This window comes from Prunus avium, chromosome 8, assembly GCF_965620075.1.
Source record: "Prunus avium chromosome 8, drPruAviu1.hap1.1, whole genome shotgun sequence".
In the NCBI taxonomy this organism is placed as follows: domain Eukaryota; kingdom Viridiplantae; phylum Streptophyta; class Magnoliopsida; order Rosales; family Rosaceae; genus Prunus; species Prunus avium.
In genome coordinates this window covers 33,135,278-33,157,655 of record NC_142291.1, presented here as the reverse complement: position 1 = coordinate 33,157,655, position 22,378 = coordinate 33,135,278, and the positions used below count along the sequence as shown (strand labels likewise).

Sequence of the window (22,378 nt, the reverse complement as noted above, 5' to 3'; positions counted from 1 at the left end):
TTGGATTTAGGGTTTTCTCTGGTTTCGGAAGGGTTAGCCGAGGGACTGAGAGTGACTTGTAGCGGAAGGAAGAGAGACCCATCTTTCTTGTAGAATTATGTGGCCAATGAGGTCTATCAAGTGAAAAGTGTCTTGACTTACAAACTAGTGGTATGACGTTCAAATCCCCATCTTTTTTGTAGTTTAAACTATTGATTATATTTATATGTAATTTAAAAAGGTAGAATTGTATGTCAAGTACTTATAAGTTGGTCCCTAAGCAAGTTCCAACTCTAAAAAATTTATAAGAAAAAAATTACCCTATAAAGTGCGTGTTTATTTATCGTATTACAAGGGATGTAATAACGTTACTATCCTTAATAGATGGGTTTCTCACAATAATGTCTACTTAATCATAACATTTTATGTCCGTAACTTGGGAGGCACAACTATCATACATGCATGTGCTGCTCTGACTAATTTGTGCTCACTTAACATCCATGTCGACTTTTGGTTAGAGTCTGATTGTTCCGAAAGAGAAAGCTTTAAGAAAGCAAATGTTAAGAGGATGGAAGTGCCCATGAATATAACAAATATTACAATATATGAATAATATCTATCAATAATGAGTTTGGTATTAGAAAGCAGTGTACATCATACCATAAATAAGTAGGGTGTAGCAGCCGGAAGTGTGGTTATCATTGAATTTATTTTGACTTGTAACAGGTATTATTGTCTACCTGCCCGCTCATACAGATCAACATCCCTGAGTATATTATAATGTATATACATATACATATATCCCTAGATATAATGAACTCAAACTCAATCCATTCAACCATTATAAAGAAAAAAAATGGCTGAAAATAGGCCGATGGTGGAGGATGATAGAGTCCATCCTTTTTCTTCCACACCAGTGTAAGTACCAAATTCTTCTTCCCAGCAATTGTTTTTTTTATTTTTTATAATCTCCTTCTAGTTCCTTAATTTGAGGATTAAAATACTTCATTACTTTCTGTCATATATTGTGCCATGTTTTCTTCTGCAAATGATTTTGCAGGTCTGAGCATTGGAATGTTGAGGAAGGGAAGAAGTCCAGTCCCTCCACTTTGAGTGAGAAGTTGGGATTGCACGAGCTATTTTCTCTGAAGGTTGGTATATATTATGTGTTAATTCACATTTGTGACTTGATAGGAAATCATTATCTAACTGCAATATATACAACTTTAGTGACTTCATATTTGTAATTAATTTATAAGATGATAGCTAAGTCGGCTAATTAGATGGTTGTTACGATGAAATCACAATCTAAAGTATGTATATGTCTGACGTAACTCAAAAATAAGTCAAACCTATTATTAAGTGGTGCATATCTTGTATGAACTTTATTAAAGGCTAGAGCAGTGTGCTTATACTCATTCAAAGATCATCTATACAAAAAATCACTTGAATCAAATATCATTTGACCACTCAATTGAATTATTGAAATTTAATACTTTTTTGAAGTACTATGTTCATTGATTTTGTATGACACAATTGGATATCGAAACGGTTTCTGATTTGTTTAATTTTTTGTAAAGATGATCTATGAATGTAGACTTAAAAAATATATGATTTCGATGTTGAATTTTTTATACTTCAAGATTGATTAATTGTATTTTATTATTATTATTAATTATAGGTTTGGAGAGCATCTCTAGCAGAGCTAGTTGGCTCCGCAGTGCTTGTTTTCGCTATAGACACAATAGTGATCTCCTCCTATGAGACCAAAACCACAACACCAAACCTTGTCATGGCGATCCTCATTTCCATCACAGTTGCAATTCTCCTCCTTGCCACCAATCCCATCTCCGGCGGCCACATCAATCCCGTTATCACCTTATCCGCTGCGTTCGTCGGCCTCATATCCCTCTCACGTGCCGCTGTCTACATCTTGAGCCAGTGCACGGGGGCAGTAATAGGTGCACTAGCTCTGAAGGCTGTGGTAAACAGCAGCATTGAAGAAACGTTCTCACTTGGAGGTTGCACCCTCACTGTCATTGCCCCAGGCCCACATGGACCAATCATTATGGGCATTGAGACCACCCAAGCCCTTTGGCTTGAGATCATATGCACTTTTGTGTTTCTCTTTGCTTCGATTTGGATGGCATTTGACCATCGCCAAGCCCAAGCTGTGGGCCGAGTTGTAGTCTTCTCTATCGTTGGAACACTTGTGGGCCTCCTTGTGTTTATCTCAACCACCGTTACAGCTGTAAAGGGCTATGCCGGAGTTGGAATGAACCCGGCTCGATGCTTGGGCCCCGCACTGATTCGCGGTGGCCACCTTTGGAATGGGCATTGGGTGTTTTGGGTCGGGCCCATTATTGCTTGCGTGGCGTTTTATTTGTACATAAAGATCATTCCACGTCAACATTTCCACATGGATGGCTACGCACACGGTAAAATCAATATCGTAAAGACTCTTCCCAAGTAGAAATGGATTTGAGTAATTTTTCGGTGTGACAAATTTGCCAAGTGGTGTTATATATCAATCCACTTATTTATAATACGTGTATTTATTTTATGAGAACTATACCCTAGATTCATGAAATATCAGCTACGTTGTTCACGTGAATTAGTAACACCACGTGACAATATATTGTCTCACTAAAATATATTTTTGTTGTAACTATTGAAGATATGTTTGGAGAGTCTTTGTGTATTAAACTAGAGAGTATGAGCCTTGTTTAATATTAAATATAGCCATTGCTGTCCTCAGAATTGGTGGAAGGTGTTTTCTAAGAGAAAATGCTAGCTTATCAACTGTTTGATTGGCACGAATAATGTACAAGAGATATCAACAACTCAGAATTACCCACTTTATAAACGAATCAAATACCAGTTACCCAAAAAAAAATAAAGGAATCAAATGCCGATCAACGGTTTAGAGAGAAGAACTCATTTAATTGGACTGGCAGGCAAAAATGCCTCTTTGTCTTTGTTGCGTGAATCAATTATGTTCAATTGATGAATAAACCCTCACTGACTTTTTACATTTTTTTAAATAAAAAAAAAACTTAACATAATTTAAATGGTGCAAAACAAAGATTGTCATCATCCCAACTTGCAAATTCTAGCTTTGTCTAGTCGTTGTATATAGAGTTTTATTTGGCTATAATTTCCATTGTTCTATTCTAACTAAGCCCAGCATCTTCCTTTATGCAGAGTGAATATGCCTGCAATTATAAAGCTTAGCATCATCCTTATAGTTTTCGACTTCCACGTCTAATTAACTTACATATAAAACCATGCATGGTCACTGCCTGTCTTCTTGGAAGAGCAAAAACCAAGGCTTTTTTTGGCAACTTCTCCAGCTCACAAGCTCTCAATTCTTTTTGGATAAGTGCTAAAAACCAATAATTTTTTGGCAACTTTTATAACTTATGTAATGGTGTATCATTCTGCCAAGAAATTTTTTGTCTCAATTTGTGTTGCAGTGACCAATTAGAAATTTAGAACTCACAAAAAGAAGAAGAGGCTTCTTTAAATAGAAACCCTTCAACCCTTTTCTTGTCATCAATTGTTTGAGGCAATGGAGGGTTTGGTCATAACCCCAAATGAAGCTGATGAAAAATTGCCCAAATCAGCTGGCAGAAGTTGTGAGGCAGTTGGTGTCAAAAACTCACTTAGGCTAAGATTTCTTGCTGCAATTGGTGCCCATGAATATTTTTCACCAGAGGTAAGCTTCAATTGATATGCAACATAATGTCTTGTCTACCAAGTATTCTATTATCATCATAAAATTTCATTTTTCTCCATTTTGTCGGAGAAACTCCTGCGTTCAAATCTCATAGATGACAATTGTTGAATTAAAAAAGTGTCATATTGGGTTCTGTTTTCAGATGTGGAGAGCAGCTTTTACAGAATTAGTAGCAACAGCTTCTCTTCTGTTCACCCTGACCTCTTCAATCATCTCATGCTTGGAATCAGGAGAGGTTGATCCAAAGCTGCTTGTCCCAATTGTAGTCTTCGTCATAGCCTTCCTCTTCCTCCTAGTCACAGTCCCTTTATCTGGAGGGCACATGAGCCTTGTATTCACATTCATAGCTGCCCTCAAGGGTGTTATAACTTTTGCTAGGGCCTCCATCTACATTTTGGCACAATGCATTGGGTCAATCTTGGGATTTCTTATAATCAAGACTGTGATGGATCAAAATGCATCACAAAAATACTCCTTAGGTGGCTGCACAATCAAGGGAAGTGGGTCCACATCTGGGGTGGGGACACAAACAGCATTGATGGTAGAATTTGCCTGCACATTTGTGGTTCTCTTTGTCGGGGTCACAGTGGCATTTGACAAGAGAAGGTGCAAAGAGTTGGGTTTGGCCATGGTGTGTGCAGTGGTGGCTGGGGCTATGGCACTTGCAGTTTTTGTGTCAATTACTGTGACTGGGCGGGTCGGGTATGCGGGCGTGGGTCTGAACCCGGCGAGGTGCTTAGGCCCGGCATTGTTGCAAGGGGGGAGGTTGTGGGATGGCCATTGGGTTTTCTGGGTTGGACCAGTCTTGGCTTGTAGTGTGTACCATTGTGTCTCTTTAAACTTGCCCAATAAGGGTTTAAAATCTGTGGAAGAAGAGTGTGACATTCTGAAGGGAGAGAGCAATGTATGAGATCTTGATCTGCAATGCAGTTAAACATGTAAAATATTCTACCCTAAGATCTAGCTTAAGTGGTATTTTGATCAATTGGAAATGTAGTAGATTACAGGTTCGAATTCTAGCGTTTGTGAACCACAGTTGCTACTTAGATAGAATCACTCTTAAATGTGTGGTCTTTAATGATAGTCTAACAACATAATATGTAAGATTCTCGAAATATATATATATATATATATATATATGGACACATATTTACATATATGCAAAGTGATCTAGCATGAGGATCTTAATCTAAACTGTTCATAATTTAGCAATGTTTTAAAATAAGAAAGAAAGAAAAGAACATTTGGCAATATCTAAAAACGTTAAAGAAATAAAAAAAGGCATCAGGCAGCCAACAACCTATTCCCTCTGATGGGAGAATGTAGAAACAAAGCAGTACACTATAGACTAGGAGAAGTTCTTGTTAGGTGGGAGAATGCATTGGCTCGACTCTAGGTTTTCTCCTCATTCACACCCTCATGAGCCATGATTTAGAGCAGAAGTTCTTGTTAGGTGGCTGCACTCTCAATGGCAATGGAGAGACACTGTTGGTGTGTAATCCTTCAGCCGAGTTTTGGGAGCTAAAGGAATTGTGTCTGCTCTGTTTTCATTTCCTTTTAGTTGTTTATTTTTTCTTCAGTTTTATTGTGCACCCTTGGATCACAGTCCAAGTGTTTTAATCTCTAGCATAGGTTTAAATGACATGTGTAAGCATCTAATAGGATGCTAGAACTTGAGCTTTTTGTAAATATGGTACAGGGAAGAATATCTTTTTTCCTCTCTCTGCCTAACGATTATAACCAAACAGTGGAACAGATATGAAATACACAGAAGCATTTTTTTCATTCTCTAGAGCAACGCTCTCTCTCAATTTTTCTGTGATTTTCTTCTTTGCTCCCAAAATATCCAAAATATGAAATGCTGAAACTAAGAATTCTAACATGGTATCGCGAGCCAGGTTCGATTGCTTGAGCTGGGCGTGAATCTGTGATTGAATCGGAGAAATTGGGTTTTGTTTGAGCTAAACTTGAGCTCATCTGAAGATCGCGATTTCTCAAATCCTATGTCTAATATGGCAGGATCGAGTACCTCTGAGCTGCGAACTCCAATTTTCAATGGAGAAAATTATGAGTTCTGGAGTATCAGAATGAAAACTATTCTGAAATCTCATGGTTTATGGGATCTGGTCGAGAATGGGTTAAGTGACCTAGATCTGAAGAAGGAGAAAGAGGAGGCTGTAGACACTGAGAAGTCTATGGTGGTTCAGACTCTGATGAAGGATGCACGTGCACTTGGATTGATCCAAAGTGCTGTTTCAGATCAGCTATTTCCAAGGATTGTGAATGAGGAAACTTCGAAGGGAGCTTGGGATATTCTGAAGCTGGAATTCAGAGGAGATAAACAGGTACGAAATGTCAAATTGCAAGGGCTGCGTAGGGAATTTGAATATACCCGCATGAAGGATAGTGAATCTTTATCTGTATATCTGGTTAGGTTGTTTGATATAGTAAATCATATGAAGAGTTATGGTGAGGAACTATCTAGAGAGAGAATTGTCCAGAAGCTATTGTTTAGTTTGCCTAAATCTTATGATTCTATCTGCTCTGTAATTGAACACTCTAAGGACCTTGAAACTCTTGAGGTTCAAGAGGTTGTTGCTTCATTGAAGAGCTTTGAGCTCAGATTGGATAGACACACTGAGAATTCTACAGAAAAAGCCTTCTCTAGTCTGAATGTTGGTAGGAAAAACACTGAAAATGGAATTGCTTCTGCATATCAAATACCTCAGAAAAATTGGAAATCCAATGATGGAAACAAAATGGCCTGCAAACATTGTGACAGATTTCATTATGGCAAATGTTGGTATGAAGGGAAACCTAAATGCCATGGTTGTGGGAAACCTGGACATATGATCAGAGATTGCTATGGACACAAGAATGTGCAGAGAGTGAATTATGCAAATCAGGAGGAAGATTGTGGCACTTTGTTTTATGTGTGTAATGCTGCAACTGATGTGAAGGTAAATCACTCTTGGTATATTGACAGTGGTTGTAGTAACCACATGACAGGAGATGAGGGACTTTTGGTCAATATTCAAAGGAATTTGAGCTCTAAGGTGAAGATGGGAACTGGAGAAGTGGTCCCAGTTGCTGGAAAAGGGACCTTGGTGATAAAAACTAAGTTAGGCAAGAAGCACATTCATGAAGTAATGCTTGTACCTGGCCTTGAAGAAAATCTGCTTAGTGTTGGGCAAATGATGGAACATGGCTATCACCTTGTGTTTGGAGGAAATGTGGTGAGTGTTTATGACAATCAGTCACTAGAAAATCTGATTGTGAAGGTGCAGATGACAAATAACAGATGCTTTCCATTGACAATGATGCCTGCGAGTGAGTTGGTCCTAAAAGCAAGTGTCACACATTGCTTGCAGACATGGCATAAGAGGCTGGGGCATTTAAATGAAAGAAGTATAAAATTGCTTGAGAATCAAGGGATGGTTCATGGCTTACCTCACTTGGAGCAGAAGTCAGTTGTATGTGATGGTTGTATGCTTGGAAAACAGCATAGGGATTCTTTCCCTTTGGAATCCACTTGGAGAGCTTCAAACCCTTTGGAATTGGTTCACACAGACATCTGTGGACCAATGAAAACAGAATCACTATCTGGAAACAGGTACTTTCTACTGTTTACAGATGATTTTACTAGAATGTCATGGGTGTACTTCATCAGAAATAAGTCAAGTGCATTGGAATGTTTTAGAAAATTCAAAGCTATGACTGAGCTGCAAAGTGGGTATAAGATAAAAGGCTTGAGAAGTGACAGGGGTGGAGAGTTTCTATCTGGAGAATTCAACAAGTTTTGTGAGGAATCTGGTATTCAAAGGCAGCTAACTATGGCATATTCTCCACAGCAAAATGGAGTGGCCGAGAGGAAGAACAGGACAGTAGTGGAAATGGCCAAGTCCATGTTGCATGAGAAAGGTGTTCCCTATGAGTTTTGGGCAGAAGCTGTAAATACAGCAGTCTATTTGCTGAATAGATGTCCTACCAAGGCTCTTAACAAGATAACACCATTTGAAGCTTATACTGGCAGAAAACCAGGAATTGCACATTTAAAAATATTTGGATCTCCTTGTCATGTGTTTATTCCTTCAGCATTGAGGCATAAGCTTGAAGAAAACAGTCACAAGTGTATTTTTGTAGGCTATGGTCTCTGTGAAAAGGGATATAGGCTGTTTGATCCAAGTACTAGGAAGATAATTCTGTCCAGAGATGTGCAATTTGATGAAAATGGCTTATGGAAGTGGGAAAATACAAATGAAGAAGAGATGGTAGTCCCTTTGCCTACTGAGAATCAAAGCTGTGAACCAAGTCAAAGCTTGGATACACCACTGCAAATGGATGAAGAAGTCACATTACAAGCTGAACCAAGTCAAAGCTTGGATACACAAACTCAAATAGTTGAAGATACCACTCTGCAAGATGAAGGCATAGGTGAAAGTTCTCAATTCTTTGATCACACACCAAAGAAATGGAGAAGTGTAAGTGAAATCATGGCTAAGTGTAATGTGTGTATTGTGGAACCTGAAAATTATGAAGATGCAGCTCAAGATGAGTCATGGAGAAAGGCAATGGAAGCTGAACTGGAAATGATATAAAAAAATGACACTTGGAAACTTGTCGAGAGACCATTTGCTAAACCTGTGATTGGTTTTAAGTGGGTCTACAAGACTAAACTGAATCTAGATGGTACTGTGTAGAAAAACAAGGCTCGTTTAGTGGCTAAAGGCTACTCACAAAAGCCCGGTATTGATTACAATGAGACTTTTGCCCCTGTGGCAAGGCTAGACACCATTAGGACCTTGATTGCTCTTGCTGCACATAAGGAATGGAGCTTGTAACAACTAGATGTGAAATCTGCATTTCTTAATGGAGTTTTAAAGGAGGAAGTATATGTGGAGCAACCACAAGGATTTGTAAAGAAGGATGAGGAAACAAAGGTATACAAGTTACACAAAGCTTTGTATGGTTTGAAGCAAGCACCAAGAGCTTGGTATGACGAGATTGATGCCTATTTCAACAAGGCTGGTTTCAAGAAAAGTCCAAGTGAGGCAACTTTATATGTTAAGGCAGAAGGTTCAGATGTTCTTATTGTTTCTCTATATGTTGATGACATAGTGTACACGGGTAGCAGCTCTCAAATGATTGAAGAATTTAGGAGAGATATGATGGAACACTATGAGATGACAGATTTGGGAGTATTACACCATTTTCTTGGAATGGGGGTGATACAGTCTAAACAAAGCATTTTCTTGCATCGGAAGAAGTATGGACAAAAGCTGGTTGAAAAATTTGGTTTGAAAGATTGCAAAATAATGGCTACACCACTTGCAATGAATGAGAAGTTAAGTAAGAATGATGGAAGTGAGGCTGCAGATGAAGGAGAATATAGACAGATTGTGGGCAGCTTGCTCTACTTGACTGCAACTAGGCCTGACATAATGTTTGCAGCTAGCCTCTTGGCAAGATTCATGCACAATCCCACCAAGAAACACATGGGAACTGCTAAAAGGGTATTGAGATACATTCAAGGAACAATAGACTTTGGAATTGTATTTGAGAAGGGAAAAGAAACTACTCTTATTGGCTATTGTGATAGTGACTGGGCAGGAAGTGAAGATGACATGAGGAGTACCTCAGGGTATGCTTTTACTATGGGATCGGGAGTGTTTTCGTGGGCTTCAATTAAGCAAAATACAGTTGCTTTGTCTACAGCAGAGGCAGAATATATAAGTGCTGCAGAGGCTACTTCTCAAGCAAAGTGGCTGAGATTTGTACTTGAAGATTTTGAAGAAGAACAGATTGAAGGAACACAGATAATGTGTGATAACACATCAGCAATTGCTATGGCAAAGAACCCTGTTTTCCACCAGAAGTCAAGGCACATTAACAGAAAGTTTCATTTCATTCGAGAAGCAATTCAAGCCAAGGAGATAGAACTTGTCTACTGCAGAACTGAGGAGCAAATTGCAGATATTCTGACTAAAGCTTTGCCTAAGGACAGGTTTGCATACTTAAGGGAATTACTTGGTGTTAAGTCGGCTAAAGGATTAGAAGGGAATGTTGGTGTGTAATCCTTCAGCCGAGTTTTGGGAGCTAAAGGAATTGTGTCTGCTCTGTTTTCATTTCCTTTTAGTTGTTTATTTTTTCTTCAGTTTTATTGTGCACCCTTGGATCACAGTCCAAGTGTTTTAATCTCTAGCATAGGTTTAAATGACATGTGTAAGCATCTAATAGGATGCTAGAACTTGAGCTTTTTGTAAATATGGTACAGGGAAGAATATCTTTTTTCCTCTCTCTGCCTAACGATTATAACCAAACAGTGGAACAGATATGAAATACACAGAAGCATTTTTTTCATTCTCTAGAGCAACGCTCTCTCTCAATTTTTCTGTGATTTTCTTCTTTGCTCCCAAAATATCCAAAATATGAAATGCTGAAACTAAGAATTCTAACAGACACATGGGATAAGCCCAGGAGATGCTTTTCTATTGGAGTTTGTGAGCACATTTCTGCTGCTCTTTGTGGGCATAACAGTGGCTTTTGACAAGAAAAGAAGCAAGGAAGTTGGCCTGCCCTGGGTTTGCTTCATGTTGTCAGCACCAATGGGGCTAGGAGTTTTCATTTCAATAACAATCACAGGGACGGCTGGCTATTCTGGAGTTGGTCTCAACCCAGCAAGGTGTTTAGGCCCTGCATTGGTAAGAGGAGGTTCATTGTGGCATGGGCATTGGGTTTTCTGGTTTGCACCCATTTTGGCTTGTGTAATATATACTATCTTGTCTTTAAGACCTTTCCAAAGAAGGGTTTGGTGGTGCTGGAAGGAGAACACGACATTCTGAGCATAGGCGAGGCCTGCTCCAAAGGAATCAGTACTCCCGTTTATATTCAGAAGTAAGAGTAATGATACATGGATCACATTACAGACCACATCATTAATAGAGGATGAGATCCATCTATATGAGTGAACTTCATCTCTATTAAAATATGTGATTCGTAAATGTGGTCCAAATAGTTTCAGTGCAAATGTAAGAGATAAGTGTAAATTTATTTATAGGCAAAACCTTTCTTTGTTCTGGGTTTGGCTGTAGGCCTTCTTCTGGAGGTGCCTGCGCTCACTTCCACTTATATTCAAAAGCAAAGGTAGTACGTCAGATTTCATTAGTGTTTACGTAGTTGTCTCAATCTTCTTACATGTAAACTCTTCTGCGCCCATAACATATGATCTTCTTATTTTTTTGAAACATAGAATAATAGAATTCTCTTTCATCTCTACGAACAGTGAAAAAAAACATCTGTAAGGTAAAAATGGTATATTTGAAAAGATTGTGATCAAGAAATTAACACAAGCTTTCTTTTATATCCAGCAGAGACCAATTGCACCAAGTAGAGTTACCATGAACACCTTGACAAATCCTGGGTCCATTTGCTTCAGTAACAATTTTACGATTAGCTCAAACCCTTGATGCATCAAACAGAAATCAGTCATAACAGAGAGAGTAGTGGCCATTGATATATCTTGGCTCCATCTCTATCTAAATTTGCACATTAAGAGCATTTCATTAGCGCAATTACAATAACTAAGCAACACACAAACTTGTGGTAGTGATCATTTTCTTCATCAAAATTTTATTGCCAGTTTTATCTTTGTTACGCTCGATATATCCCCAAGAGCTATGCTCTATAACTCGGAAGATGGCTGCAATACTGTAGAAGAAGAGGCAAGGGGCTCGTGCACAACCGAATTTGAGTAAACTGAGATAGGATTTCCCTCCAATTGCAACATGATGCTCCCCAGGATTTCAGTCAATATCTTTTTGAACTCGTCTTCTTTGAGCAGCTTTCCATCATCTGCATTCACCAAGTTGAACGCGTCCTGCACAACCTTGTCCATCTGTAGATTTTTATTGTAAAAAATTCATGGAGATGTTGCATTAGTCATTTGGACAGGCATAAGTTACTAAGCTTTGCTGAAGGAAAAAATGATCAAGCTTGGGAAGCACTGAAGGAATAGGTTGTCTGAGTTCATAATCAAATATAAAGATAGGTTTGCTAATTAACAGAGCACCTGCTCAACTGCACCAAGTGGTGGCAGACCAGCGGTTGGACCCACTACATCCAGCGCCACACGCAAATATTCCTTGGACAGTTTCCCACTGCGATCTTTTGACACATTTTCAATAGCTGCATTCAGTGTCTGCATTTTACAATAGATTGAAATAAGCGATTTCAATACGTATGGCATTCCAACAAGATTTAAATATGCAACTGGTCAGTGAAAAAATATGAGAAGACATCTTTATGAGTCAAACCTTGTCTAATTCAAACTTGTTGGACAACAGTCTCTTAATGCCACTTCCATCAAAGTCATTTTCACTGTGGGCTACAATCACAGGCTGCTCCTTAAGGTGTTGAGCCACGGTTTCTGCCACTTTCTTAAACTCCTCTATGAAAGTTTCTTGAGATACAGGCTTGTCCAAATCATGGCCAGTGCATGATTGCAGTGCAGGTTCCACGATATTGCTAATAACCTAAAGAACAAAAATAACCAGCAAAAAGGAAAAGAAAGAAAAAGTAGTCAAGAATGAAGATCCCAATGCAACTTTTCTAGGTTCTACAACGTACAATAATGTGGTGAGAACATGTAAATTTGTAGGATGATATAATGTTGCCGATACTTTGGCTACTTATCTAAATTGCAGCAAGTTAATTTAACATAATTTTCATTCCCAAGATCAAATTATAGAATTGTTAGTACTGAAACAAGTTAAATTGGAGAAGATCAACTACCCAAGTATCCGATGAAGGGGGAATCCCTTGCTCAACGGTGAGTTTCGCCAAAGCTTTGGCTATATAGTCACGGAGGCTTCCACTTCCATCAGCTGACTTTATCTCAGAATACGAGGCTACCATCTCTGGTTCAAAAGTTGGCCCATTGATGAATTCTTCGAGATCTTCTCCATCAATACGGAGGATCACAATAGGGTCTCGCTTTAAACCAGCAGCCATGCCTAACAGAATATCTGAAAGAACCTCTTTGAACTCAGTCTTGCTCACTTTTTGTTGTTTTCCATGAGTGAACTCATTCAACACCTAAGCACATCAAATCATATGCTTTATTTTTTTTCAGTGCAAAGTTTACGCACATACACAAAGGAATTAATCTGTGGATAAAATGACTTTATAGTTCCTCTAAACAAATTGGCACATAACAGTTACCGTTAAAAGAGATCTAGTTAACTAGCTTCCCTGTTTCAGCTCATGTTTACACAATCTACTATATTTGCTAATATGGATTCTCCGCTAATCGGGTTCTTACCGCAGTTGATCAGTGTTGTCCCATTTGTACTAAAGCCAGTATATGCCAAGATAGCATATCAGATACTTAAAATGTTTCTGCAGCATTGCAGCTTCATTGACACAGTAACTTAATCAGTTAGGCCAATCTCAGACGTACCTTAAGTTGCAATCAGATCTCCTCCGTTGAAAAACTTCTTCACTATATAACATCATCTATGTTGACTTTACAATTATTCTATTTCCTCAATTATCATGCGGTTAAAAGTGAGTATGTGACATTATTTAACTAACATATCATGTACTTTTGCTAAGATAAATTACAGCCACATTATTAAGCTGATTAGGTAAGGTTGTTACTTTGTTCAGAAGCAAGTCCCTTAAAGAAAGTTTTTTGACTTCTCTTCCCCTCCCCCACAAAACCACTGCCTTTTGAAAAATGGGCAGGCACCAGTCCCATCATAGAATATTATGGCATATTATGGCTTTCGTCACACTAAATCTTCTTGAATAATATAAAAGTGTCGACAGAGTTCGTCACCAGATTCCTCTTAGCATAAGAAGATAAAAAGAAAAGGGTTCTTTTTCATACCCAAAAAAATTATAAAAAATGATAGAAGAAGGTCCAAATGAAAAGCAAAGTCACAAAATAAGAACGACAAAGTTTGGCCATGGGTTGGATGCTTCTGGAGTGAGCTAGAAATAGAAATTCTCAATATTCAGATAGACGAAACAAAGCAAAGCCACAACAATCTCCCTTTTTCAACATTTGAAAAAAAAAAGCCAACGGGGTCTAGTGAAAAAGGGCCTTAATTTTGGTCTCAGATTCCAACCCCATGACATCTTAGTTGTTTCCCTGTGTGTGAGAAACACCTCTTTTTAATTTTTCTAATAAAGAGTGTACATATGTAAATAATAAGAAGAAAATAAAAGCAGAAAAATGAAAAGGGTAGTGAAAGTAAATACCAAATAAGGTGAAAAAAGAAGAAGAAATTGAAGTACCTCAGAATAGATGTGATCAGAGTCAGGGGAAGAGCCCTGTGCAGGCAAGCCAAGAGCAGCGCCAATATCGGCAACAGCAGGCTGAAGCTCCTTCACAGAGAGCTCACCATCTCTGTCTCTATCGAGCTCCTCAAACTTATGCTCCACAAAAGTACTGAACACCTCCTTGTTCCCTACCAACTCTATTATATTCGAACCGTCCAGCACCTGCCCCCCTCCACTTTTCTTCTTTGGGCTCTCCTCCATTATTTCTTCCTTTTTATTTATTGCCTTCTCTTTCTTTCTTGTGACCCTTCTTCTTCTTCTTCTTCCTCCTACCCCCTTCCCCTCTTTCTTTGCCTCTGCTCTTCTTTTTGTGAGTCTCGTGAGTCACACGAGCTAAAAGGTGGGAAAACAAACAGCTTCTTCTTTCTCTCTGCTTTAGCCTCTCTCTTTTTTTTTTTCTTTTTTTCTTTCTTTCTGGCTCTGCAGGCAGAGGCTTAAATACGAGAGAGAGAGTGTGTGTGTGTTGTGGAAATTGTACGGGGTTTTTAGCTTAAAAGCTAGTTATTAGCCATGTTTGTTTGGTCTAGCTTTCGTTTTCAAGACGCAAAGTTTTTTAATTTTTTTTTTTCTTCCTAAAAAATGAGAGGAAGGATAATAAAATTTTATAACCAGTTAATCTTTTACTTTTCCGACCAAAACTTAAGAAAACTAGTTTTGTTTACTTTTTGCTTTGAAAGAAGTCAAAACACATGATGTAAGAGCTTATCTCTTTTTCCTTAGTTAATTCAAGGAGCTAAAAACAAAAAAAGAATAGAGTAATTTGATTGTAGTTTTTCTTTATATAAAAAGAATACAAGTGATATTGAGACATGGGCTAGTCCAGCACAAAGATTAAGCTACAAAGATAAATGTTAGAATACTCCACGTATAATGTATAATATAACTTAATATTTTTAGAAACATGATCAGTCTGTTGTAATTAGGAGTGAGATTTTAACCTTTGGTAGGTTTAGGCTAAATCGAGCCCTAGGTGTGAGATTTGAACTTAAAAGGTCTCGGTGTAATTAGAAGTGAACTACCTATATTTGAATTATAAATTATTATTGTATTATCCGATATAAGACTTACACATCATGCCTTGCCTTGTATCGAGCCACTACACCAATAACTTCGTATAATATAAAAAAATACTTTCAAAGGAAAGCATGGCGACATTGTGGATGCCCTCGCAGTATTTAAACTCTTTTTTTGTAGTGCTATACAATTGGATGATATCTCATTATTGGAGTACTTATTCCAACAAACGAATGATCACAATACAATTAACAAAGTATATTAATCTCCAAATGTCTGTCGGCACAAAATACTATTCCTCCCCTATTTACTCTCTCCCACGTTTTCCGCTTTCTATCCAACTTCTTTTTTTTTTTTGGGCGGTGCATTTCACTATTCTTTGTTGACCAAAAAAGCAAACCAAAAAAAAAATTGAAAAAGAAAAAGGAGAAAATAAATTAAATTTAATAAAGTAAGTATGAATTTATGAAACAGAAGCAAAGAAAGGACCTAAAAGAAAGATAGATAGGGTGGTTTGTGGTCACAAATGTAGATAACTGTGGCTTGGACACGTGGGGCGGTTAGGGAGACTCAACCAAAAAGCCAACAAAGGGATGGCGGACGAGATAGCCCCGTAGGAGTGAGATGGTCGGCCCGTATCCGTGCGACTTGTGAGCCTGCCAGCTAATTTGATTAGATACGTGTCCTGTACGTATACTTGCCACGTGGTGTAATTGGATAGGCTAAGGACGAGTCCGCCGGGTAGCTCATTGCTGAAAACGAGGTGAATTCATTGAATTGTCGAATTCACGAGGTTGTTGGGATACTGTCGTATGAGGTATTTTAACAGAGACAAACGACGTGCCGTTCTATGTTGGCGGGGATATTGGAAAACTTTTTTGGGTCAATAAAATTGGGGTTTTTTTGGTCGCAGGGAATATTGGATTGAACAGGTTAAGATGACCGCAGCAATTGTGGAAATATTGGATTGAAAGAACGATATGTTCCTCGAACATGTGGTTAACTTTATGAGCGTGTGTCATACGGGTGACAGGTGTCATTTCGCTCATAAACATGTGATGTATCGAGTCATAATAATTAAGAATTGATACCATACGTCATTTTCATAAAAGTGACTGAACCTAGTAATTTCTTAGGCCGGTGACTAAAGAGTTAGTGATTTATTATGTGATTAAGATATTTAGGTAGTTCAAGTCTTACTTAACCCAACACTCCTTTTGTATGACTCGAAGGGGTTTCGGTTTTGAAATCGAAAAAATAGGATCAATGTTACCTATGTGTGTATTGATGTGGTACATAGAATGGGTATGGTTAAGTCTTGATTAGTTTTCATGAGGTACATAGGAAGTAATTAAGACTAACAAGACATAAAATTGTATTTTGTAAAGGCTGAAAATTGGTAAATCACATTAATATAATTTGGTGCAGTATGCGACGCATCATCTGATGAGCTTCTTTAACCAGTGGTTTCTGCTGGGAAGAATTGGGGTTCCATTTTCAGACAATGGTACTGATTCAGTTGGTTTCTCTTCAAAGTCGCTTGTTGTTCTTTGGTCCCTTGCCACAGCTTCAGACTGACCAGCAGCAATTACTTTTCCAGTGCCCTTCTCTTGCTTCTGCACAGAAACCACAGGGGGCTGCTTAATTTATTTTAATATAGAGAGATTTCGTTATCTTATTTCGACTATTGATCAGGTTGATTATTGTTTGAATGTACCTGATCAGAATGAGGCTGTGGCGCCGACTGATGAGAAGAAACATACTCCAAAATCTCATAAACACCTTTTTGGCCATAATTTAGAGCCTTTTGACAAGATAGGTTTGCAAAATCCCTAGTCTTAACTCTGAATTCCAATATCTTACTATCAATTTCTGCCTCATGTTGTGCCACAAAGTCTCGGAAGAAGCGATTATAAAGATAGGCCGTGCCCTGAAAAGTTAATTAAGACATTCACATGAGTATTCACTATTATTAAGGACAGAATAAAAGCATGATTCTATAAGCATAGGAGATGATGAGTGCTTACTTTCTCCTTAGAAGACCAGAGATATATAAACAACGCCAATTTGGCTTCATTGTATATTGGTACCCTTCAAAAAAACACAAGTGAACAATAAGTGACGTTAAAAACCATATGACACAAATATGTAACGCTCTGCCACATGATATTAGATAATTACTAATCGACAAAAGCTTAAGCTATCACAGAATAAGTCAATAATGGACACTTGACATGGAATTCTCCCATACAAATGAGTCGCATCTCCTTGATTTGCAAATATGATACATTGTAACAAAAAGGCTTCAATAAAATGTTATGGAAGCAAATTGTTTACCATGAAAATAAAGCATCCCCAAATCTCTCCAACACAGTAAGCATAGCAACTAATATCCTACAAAACCCACATCAAAAGTAATTAATTAATTATAATTGGAAATTAAAGTTAAAAGAATCATAATTAATAACATGATAGATATATCATATATGTATATACCAGTATTGGCACCAAAACAGAAGTTGCTCAATCTCTGGCTTATTCTTCTCCACAGTCTTATAGCACTCATAAGCCGGATAAGCATAACCAAACACCATCCTGCAGTAAATAAAAAATTTAATTACCCAAATAATTACTTTCATGAAAACTAACACCACTTGGGTTGGGTTGGGTTGGGTCAAAAAACCCAATTGGATTCATTTGATTACGTACAGAAGAACCCTTGGAAGAAAAGATCCCAGCATGATTTTGATTAGCCCAGAAATTCAAATAACCTGAAAACCATGAAAATAAAAAAGTTCAAGGTGAGTTCAGAAATAAATTGGTGAAAAAAAAGAAAGAACCAAATTGAAAACAAGAAGAAGACCTGGAAATTTACCTGAAGAGAGATTGAAGGGGAAAGAAAATTCCGAAAGTAGAAATAGAGTACAGCGGAAAACCGTCTCATAATATGTATATGCATGTTTGGGTTTGGTTTCAACCTTCAAACACGTCGCACGAAAAGGCGCTATAGCCTAGCCAAAACGCTACTTTGTTTGCCAACGGGACAAATATTTATTTGAATTTTGGATTTGAATTTTTTTTTTTGGGGTTTCTATACAAAATTGGATCAGATAATTAGCTTACATGGCCCAAGATTTTAATCAAATCACAGGCCTACACTTAGTAGAAGGTTGGGCTGTTGGTCATGGACCAGACGACATATCTTTGAATTAAGTCCATTATTCATATCTTTAATTTAAACTGCTCTTATAAAAAAAACGGAGATTTGAATTTGGGTGCAAGGAGCCGGATTCACTGCCTAACCAACTGGTTTAACTCACGTTTGCAATATACTATTCAGGTACTCAATAAAATGTTGTTCGAAGGTTATCAAGGCGGCGCCGCAAAAGAAAAAAATGTTTCCAATTGTATTCATACCCTTTAATTAGTTAAATAGCCTTTTAACAAGTCTATTATATGTGATTAACAATTTGTTCTCCTTACCTAACGCTTTAAATTTCCAGATTTAATCTCTTTTTTGTCATGTTTTATCAAAATTTCTTTATTTGGGAACTCCAACAAAGGCATATTTATCCCAGCCAAGAATATAACACCAAATTGTCTGTCACTTTTTCCTAATGCATGCATGTGTGTGCCTGGGGAGTAAGAAATGAGTGCAACTGGTTTAGAATGGTATTTAGTGTATAAAAATTCATGAAATGCCTACCATGTATGCTAATTAAGAAGAAAAAAAGATTCAGATTTAGTATCTTAGTGACAACATACAAATGAAGTAAAAACAATGACAACAAAGAGATATCTAGCTCAGGAAAACCTCTAAACCCTAAAATGCTAAGTGCACAAACCTCAATAAATACCCCCTGTAATCCCACCTAACACACACAACAAACCATTTGGTGTTAGCCATGGTGAAGAAGACTAGGGGTCGCCAAAAGGTTGAGATGGTGAAAATGGAGAATGAGAGCCATCTCCAAGTCACCTTCTCCAAGAGAAGGTCAGGCCTTTTCAAAAAGGCCAGCGAGCTCTGCACCCTGTGTGGTGCAGAGATCGCAATCATTGTCTTCTCACCGGGCAAGAAGGTCTTTTGCTTTGGCCACCCGAGCATTGAGACATTGTTGGACAGGTTCGAGGGCACAGTCCCGCGTCAGATCTTGAATTCCGAAACGCAGAAGATTATTGACGGGTACCGGAATGCAGGCCTGTGTGAGATCACTGATGAGCTCACACGGGTGCTAGAGGTCCTCGAGGACGAAAGAAAGTGGGGGGATGCGCTGACCCAGTCCATGAAGGCCAACCAAGAGGGGAAGTGGTGGCAGGGACCAGTGGAGGAGATGGAATTGGATCAGCTGGAGACTTTGAAGGCTTCTCTTCTGGAGTTGAAGTCGAAAGTGGCTGATGAGGCTAAATTGAGACTTTCTGCTGCCCAAAGTACAAACCTTGCACACAACCCTAATTTTGTTGTGGGGAGCTCCTCTTCTAGTGCTGCTGCCCAAAATGCAAACCCTGCTCACAATAATTTTTTTGTGGGGAGCTCTTCCCGTGCTGCTGCTGGGCCCTCTGGCCTTCAAGGTTTGGTTAATCCTGATATTAACAATGTTGGGTTTAATTTTAATGGAAATGATCATGTGATGCAGGTTCCTCATCAACCTAACAACGTTGGGTTCAATGGCAATCCTAATGCCATGCCTCTCAATGGATGGAACCCTAACCTGGGTGGAGGCTTTTTCTGAAAAACTTGTGATGGGGGTGATGATGATTTTATTTAATTAATAATAAGCCAGCACTGGCAGCCACAGAGAAAACAGAGTGATCGATCTAGTGTTGTGATCTGTGCTCTGCAGTATTAAGTTTGTCTTTGTTTGTTCTGTGTTGTCCTTATGTTTTTTTTTAAAATTTCAGATTGTCATGAACTATCAGAAGCCGTTTGGCTCATCAAAATTGAAAATAAAATAAAATTATGTGCTTTAATTATGTGTTTTATTTATTTATATATACTAGCATTGTGTTTGGTGTATAGATCGATATCAGATCAGGTTGACAAATTATGCCTTTTATCTAATATCATTTTGACCATTCGTTTTCGGTTATGTGAAATGTGGTTCTAAGAACTATCGCTTATGTTGGCCTTGTACTAATTGACACATATACTGTTGAATTAGCAAATTAATGCTCATCAGAATGTACAGTAATGAATTTTTATTCATTTTTTTTGTTTTTATGTAGGAGTATTCAAATGCTATAGCTAGCTCTCCGTTTGATGCAAAAAATGAAAGAAATACTAGCACTCTATGAAAACACTACTAGAAAGTGGCTAAGGCCACGGTTTGCCTAGCCACAGTGAATCAATAGTGGCCATTAGTGTGTAATGGTCACGGTTACCGTGCATCAGTGGCTTGTAATATATAAGCCACAATTAGTTATTTATACGCCACATACACTTTTTGTCGTGGCAGAATTTAATGACAACACCTACTTCGACCACAGTCACGTGATCTGTGTTCAATATGTGGCCAACACCCACGAATAGTTTGTAACTAACATTAATACAAGTCATGGGTGTATCAATGACTTATATTGAAGTTTTCTAGTAGTGAAAGTATGACTATGTACTCACGATCGATTGAGGCCTAATGCTAAATCCTTAAAATGAAAAGAAGCATATAATTATTTGAGAGTTGAAAACTACACTTCTCATTACACTTTACAACAAACGGTGAAAACTAATAAAGAAAAAAGTAAAAATTTTGTTCGAAAAACTAGTATTTAATAATACAAGTAATATTGAGGGGATGAAAGTGAAGAGGTAAATTAGTCTTAACCATACTTTAGGAAGAAACAATTATGAGAGACACCATGTAGAGGAGAAACAACATATACATGGGTGGAACTCAAAAGTAGTTTATTTATTTATTTTTCGTAAACCAAAAAAATAAATGAAAAACTATAACTCGTTGGAAAATATTTGTCTTGCACGCTTATATCCCTTTTATTTTATTTTATAATTATTTGCATTTTAAGGATTATTGTTGGACGTATTTGTCCCATCAATGGAGTGGTGTGTTTTGAAATTTTTTCTTAAATGGGGCAAATTTTGGTTTTTTATTTTTCAAATTTTAACTAGAAAAGCATTTTGCTACATTTTGCTTTATATGTGGATTGTTGTGCTCTTTCTGCTCCACCTCCCTAAATCCTCTCACTCAATAGAAAAAAAATACGAAAAATAAAGTCGCTACTAAGAGAGCTCGCAAAACCCTAAGTAACAACGTACGTGCATGGATAATTGATACGCGCATTTTATTAAAAGGAAATTATATATAGTCAATACTTATATCAAATATGCCATGTTGTAAGTATGTTTTATTTCACGATGAGATATGATATGATTTCCTTATAAGAGACATGGTAAGAGATAATTAAGTAGAGAATGACAACAACGCCAACTTCGTAATAGCTTATAAAGTGATATTAAATCTTTCATCTTCGGTAGTCAAATTCAAAATGTCTTTTGTTCGAGCTCCGATACCATGAAGGAAGTTGAGGTTCTACTCTAAAATTAATTGGTATTTTTTTGGAGGAGGAGGGGAGAGTAACCCAGCTCCTTATAAACTAAAGTAAAATCTTTTTAAGTTTCCGATGTCGGGCAAGTATTCAACAAAACAAGTTCCTACGTTAACCTTTAATTAAGTAAATAGCCAAGCCCATTATGATTAGTTATTTGTTATCTCCTCACCTAACACTTTGAATTTCAGATTTAATCTGTGTTGTCATATTTAATATAAATTTCTTTCTTTGGCAACTCCAACCAAAGACATATTCAGGAGGAGGATAGGATTACTATATAGGCACTCTAGGAGTTAACTCAAGTGAAGAGAAAATGTGATCAAACATAGCATTACAATAAATCAATATCTTCCTCCCTTCTATAGTATAACCAAAACAAAGAAAAAAAATGATAGGTTGGTGGAAAATATAAAACATGTTCTTCACTTCCTCCCTTCCTCCCTTCTATAGCATTACAATAAATCAATATCTTCCTCCCTTCTATAAATACCTAGCCATGTTCTTCACTTCCCACACCAAAATCCATACAAATTCATCTCCTCATATCTCATGTGAATAGTGGTTGCCCTTTGGTTGCCATGGCAATGGGTGGGAATACCGTTCAAAACATGGGTTTTACCCCTCTATTTCACCAACAACAAAAAAAAGGCAAAGGCTTCGGGCGGTGATGTGGGAGGCAGAATGGATTGGTTGAGTATCTCACCACCAAAAAGCTGAATCTTGTTGGACCGTAGTACCAAT

The 22,378-nt window shown here is 37.7% G+C and overlaps 4 protein-coding genes and 1 pseudogene across 4 annotated transcripts; 3 read left to right on the top strand and 2 right to left on the bottom strand.

Annotated features, from left to right (window-relative positions):
- The first annotated feature begins 772 nt into the window (after window positions 1-772).
- LOC110757247 (uncharacterized) lies at window positions 773-2,732 on the top strand. Its single transcript, XM_021958818.2, has 3 exons — window positions 773-897; window positions 1,040-1,130; window positions 1,661-2,732. The coding sequence occupies exons 1-3, from the start codon at window positions 836-838 to the stop codon at window positions 2,450-2,452; spliced, it is 945 nt and encodes a 314-aa protein (XP_021814510.1). The 5' UTR covers window positions 773-835; the 3' UTR covers window positions 2,453-2,732.
- A 522-nt stretch (window positions 2,733-3,254) lies between these two features.
- LOC110757218 (aquaporin TIP1-2-like) lies at window positions 3,255-4,728 on the top strand. Its single transcript, XM_021958786.2, has 2 exons — window positions 3,255-3,697; window positions 3,861-4,728. Exons 1-2 carry the CDS (start codon window positions 3,551-3,553, stop codon window positions 4,626-4,628), a joined length of 915 nt encoding a protein of 304 aa, XP_021814478.2. The 5' UTR covers window positions 3,255-3,550; the 3' UTR covers window positions 4,629-4,728.
- Window positions 4,729-11,050: 6,322 nt separating this feature from the next.
- LOC110757219 (Calcium-binding EF-hand family protein) lies at window positions 11,051-14,535 on the bottom strand. Its single transcript, XM_021958787.2, has 5 exons — window positions 14,018-14,535; window positions 12,509-12,811; window positions 12,031-12,249; window positions 11,787-11,915; window positions 11,051-11,612 (listed from the first exon to the last, which is right to left on the bottom strand). Exons 1-5 carry the CDS (start codon window positions 14,261-14,263, stop codon window positions 11,400-11,402), a joined length of 1,110 nt encoding a protein of 369 aa, XP_021814479.1. The 5' UTR covers window positions 14,264-14,535; the 3' UTR covers window positions 11,051-11,399.
- A 1,800-nt stretch (window positions 14,536-16,335) lies between these two features.
- On the bottom strand, window positions 16,336-18,095 carry LOC110757267 (putative HVA22-like protein g). Its single transcript, XM_021958844.2, has 7 exons — window positions 17,952-18,095; window positions 17,786-17,847; window positions 17,573-17,671; window positions 17,414-17,470; window positions 17,104-17,167; window positions 16,794-17,006; window positions 16,336-16,692 (listed from the first exon to the last, which is right to left on the bottom strand). The coding sequence occupies exons 2-7, from the start codon at window positions 17,815-17,817 to the stop codon at window positions 16,516-16,518; spliced, it is 642 nt and encodes a 213-aa protein (XP_021814536.2). The 5' UTR covers window positions 17,818-17,847; window positions 17,952-18,095; the 3' UTR covers window positions 16,336-16,515.
- An 886-nt stretch (window positions 18,096-18,981) lies between these two features.
- LOC110757269 (agamous-like MADS-box protein AGL62 pseudogene) lies at window positions 18,982-19,868 on the top strand (annotated as a pseudogene).
- The last annotated feature ends 2,510 nt before the right edge of the window (window positions 19,869-22,378 follow it).

Bases quoted from the DNA above. Each gene is read 5' to 3' on its own strand.
- LOC110757218 (XM_021958786.2), top strand. From the start codon at position 3,551: ATGGAGGGTTTGGTCATAACCCCAAATGAAGCTGATGAAAAATTGCCC. The intron at 3,698-3,860 runs GTAAGCTTCAAT...TTCTGTTTTCAG, and splicing joins ATGAATATTTTTCACCAGAG to ATGTGGAGAGCAGCTTTTAC.
- LOC110757247 (XM_021958818.2), top strand. From the start codon at position 836: ATGGCTGAAAATAGGCCGATGGTGGAGGATGATAGAGTCCATCCTTTT. The intron at 898-1,039 runs GTAAGTACCAAA...ATGATTTTGCAG, and splicing joins CCTTTTTCTTCCACACCAGT to GTCTGAGCATTGGAATGTTG. The intron at 1,131-1,660 runs GTTGGTATATAT...TATTAATTATAG, and splicing joins ACGAGCTATTTTCTCTGAAG to GTTTGGAGAGCATCTCTAGC.
- LOC110757267 (XM_021958844.2), bottom strand. From the start codon at position 17,817: ATGCTGGGATCTTTTCTTCCAAGGGTTCTTCT. The intron at 17,168-17,413 runs GTAAACAATTTG...GTTTTTTTGAAG, and splicing joins GGGGATGCTTTATTTTCATG to GGTACCAATATACAATGAAG. The intron at 17,007-17,103 runs GTAAGCACTCAT...TTAACTTTTCAG, and splicing joins TCTGGTCTTCTAAGGAGAAA to GGCACGGCCTATCTTTATAA.
- LOC110757219 (XM_021958787.2), bottom strand. From the start codon at position 14,263: ATGGAGGAGAGCCCAAAGAAGAAAAGTGGAGGGGGGCAGGTGCTGGAC. The intron at 12,812-14,017 runs GTACTTCAATTT...TGATGTGCTTAG, and splicing joins CTGATCACATCTATTCTGAG to GTGTTGAATGAGTTCACTCA. The intron at 11,916-12,030 runs GTTTGACTCATA...TGTAAAATGCAG, and splicing joins ACAAGTTTGAATTAGACAAG to ACACTGAATGCAGCTATTGA.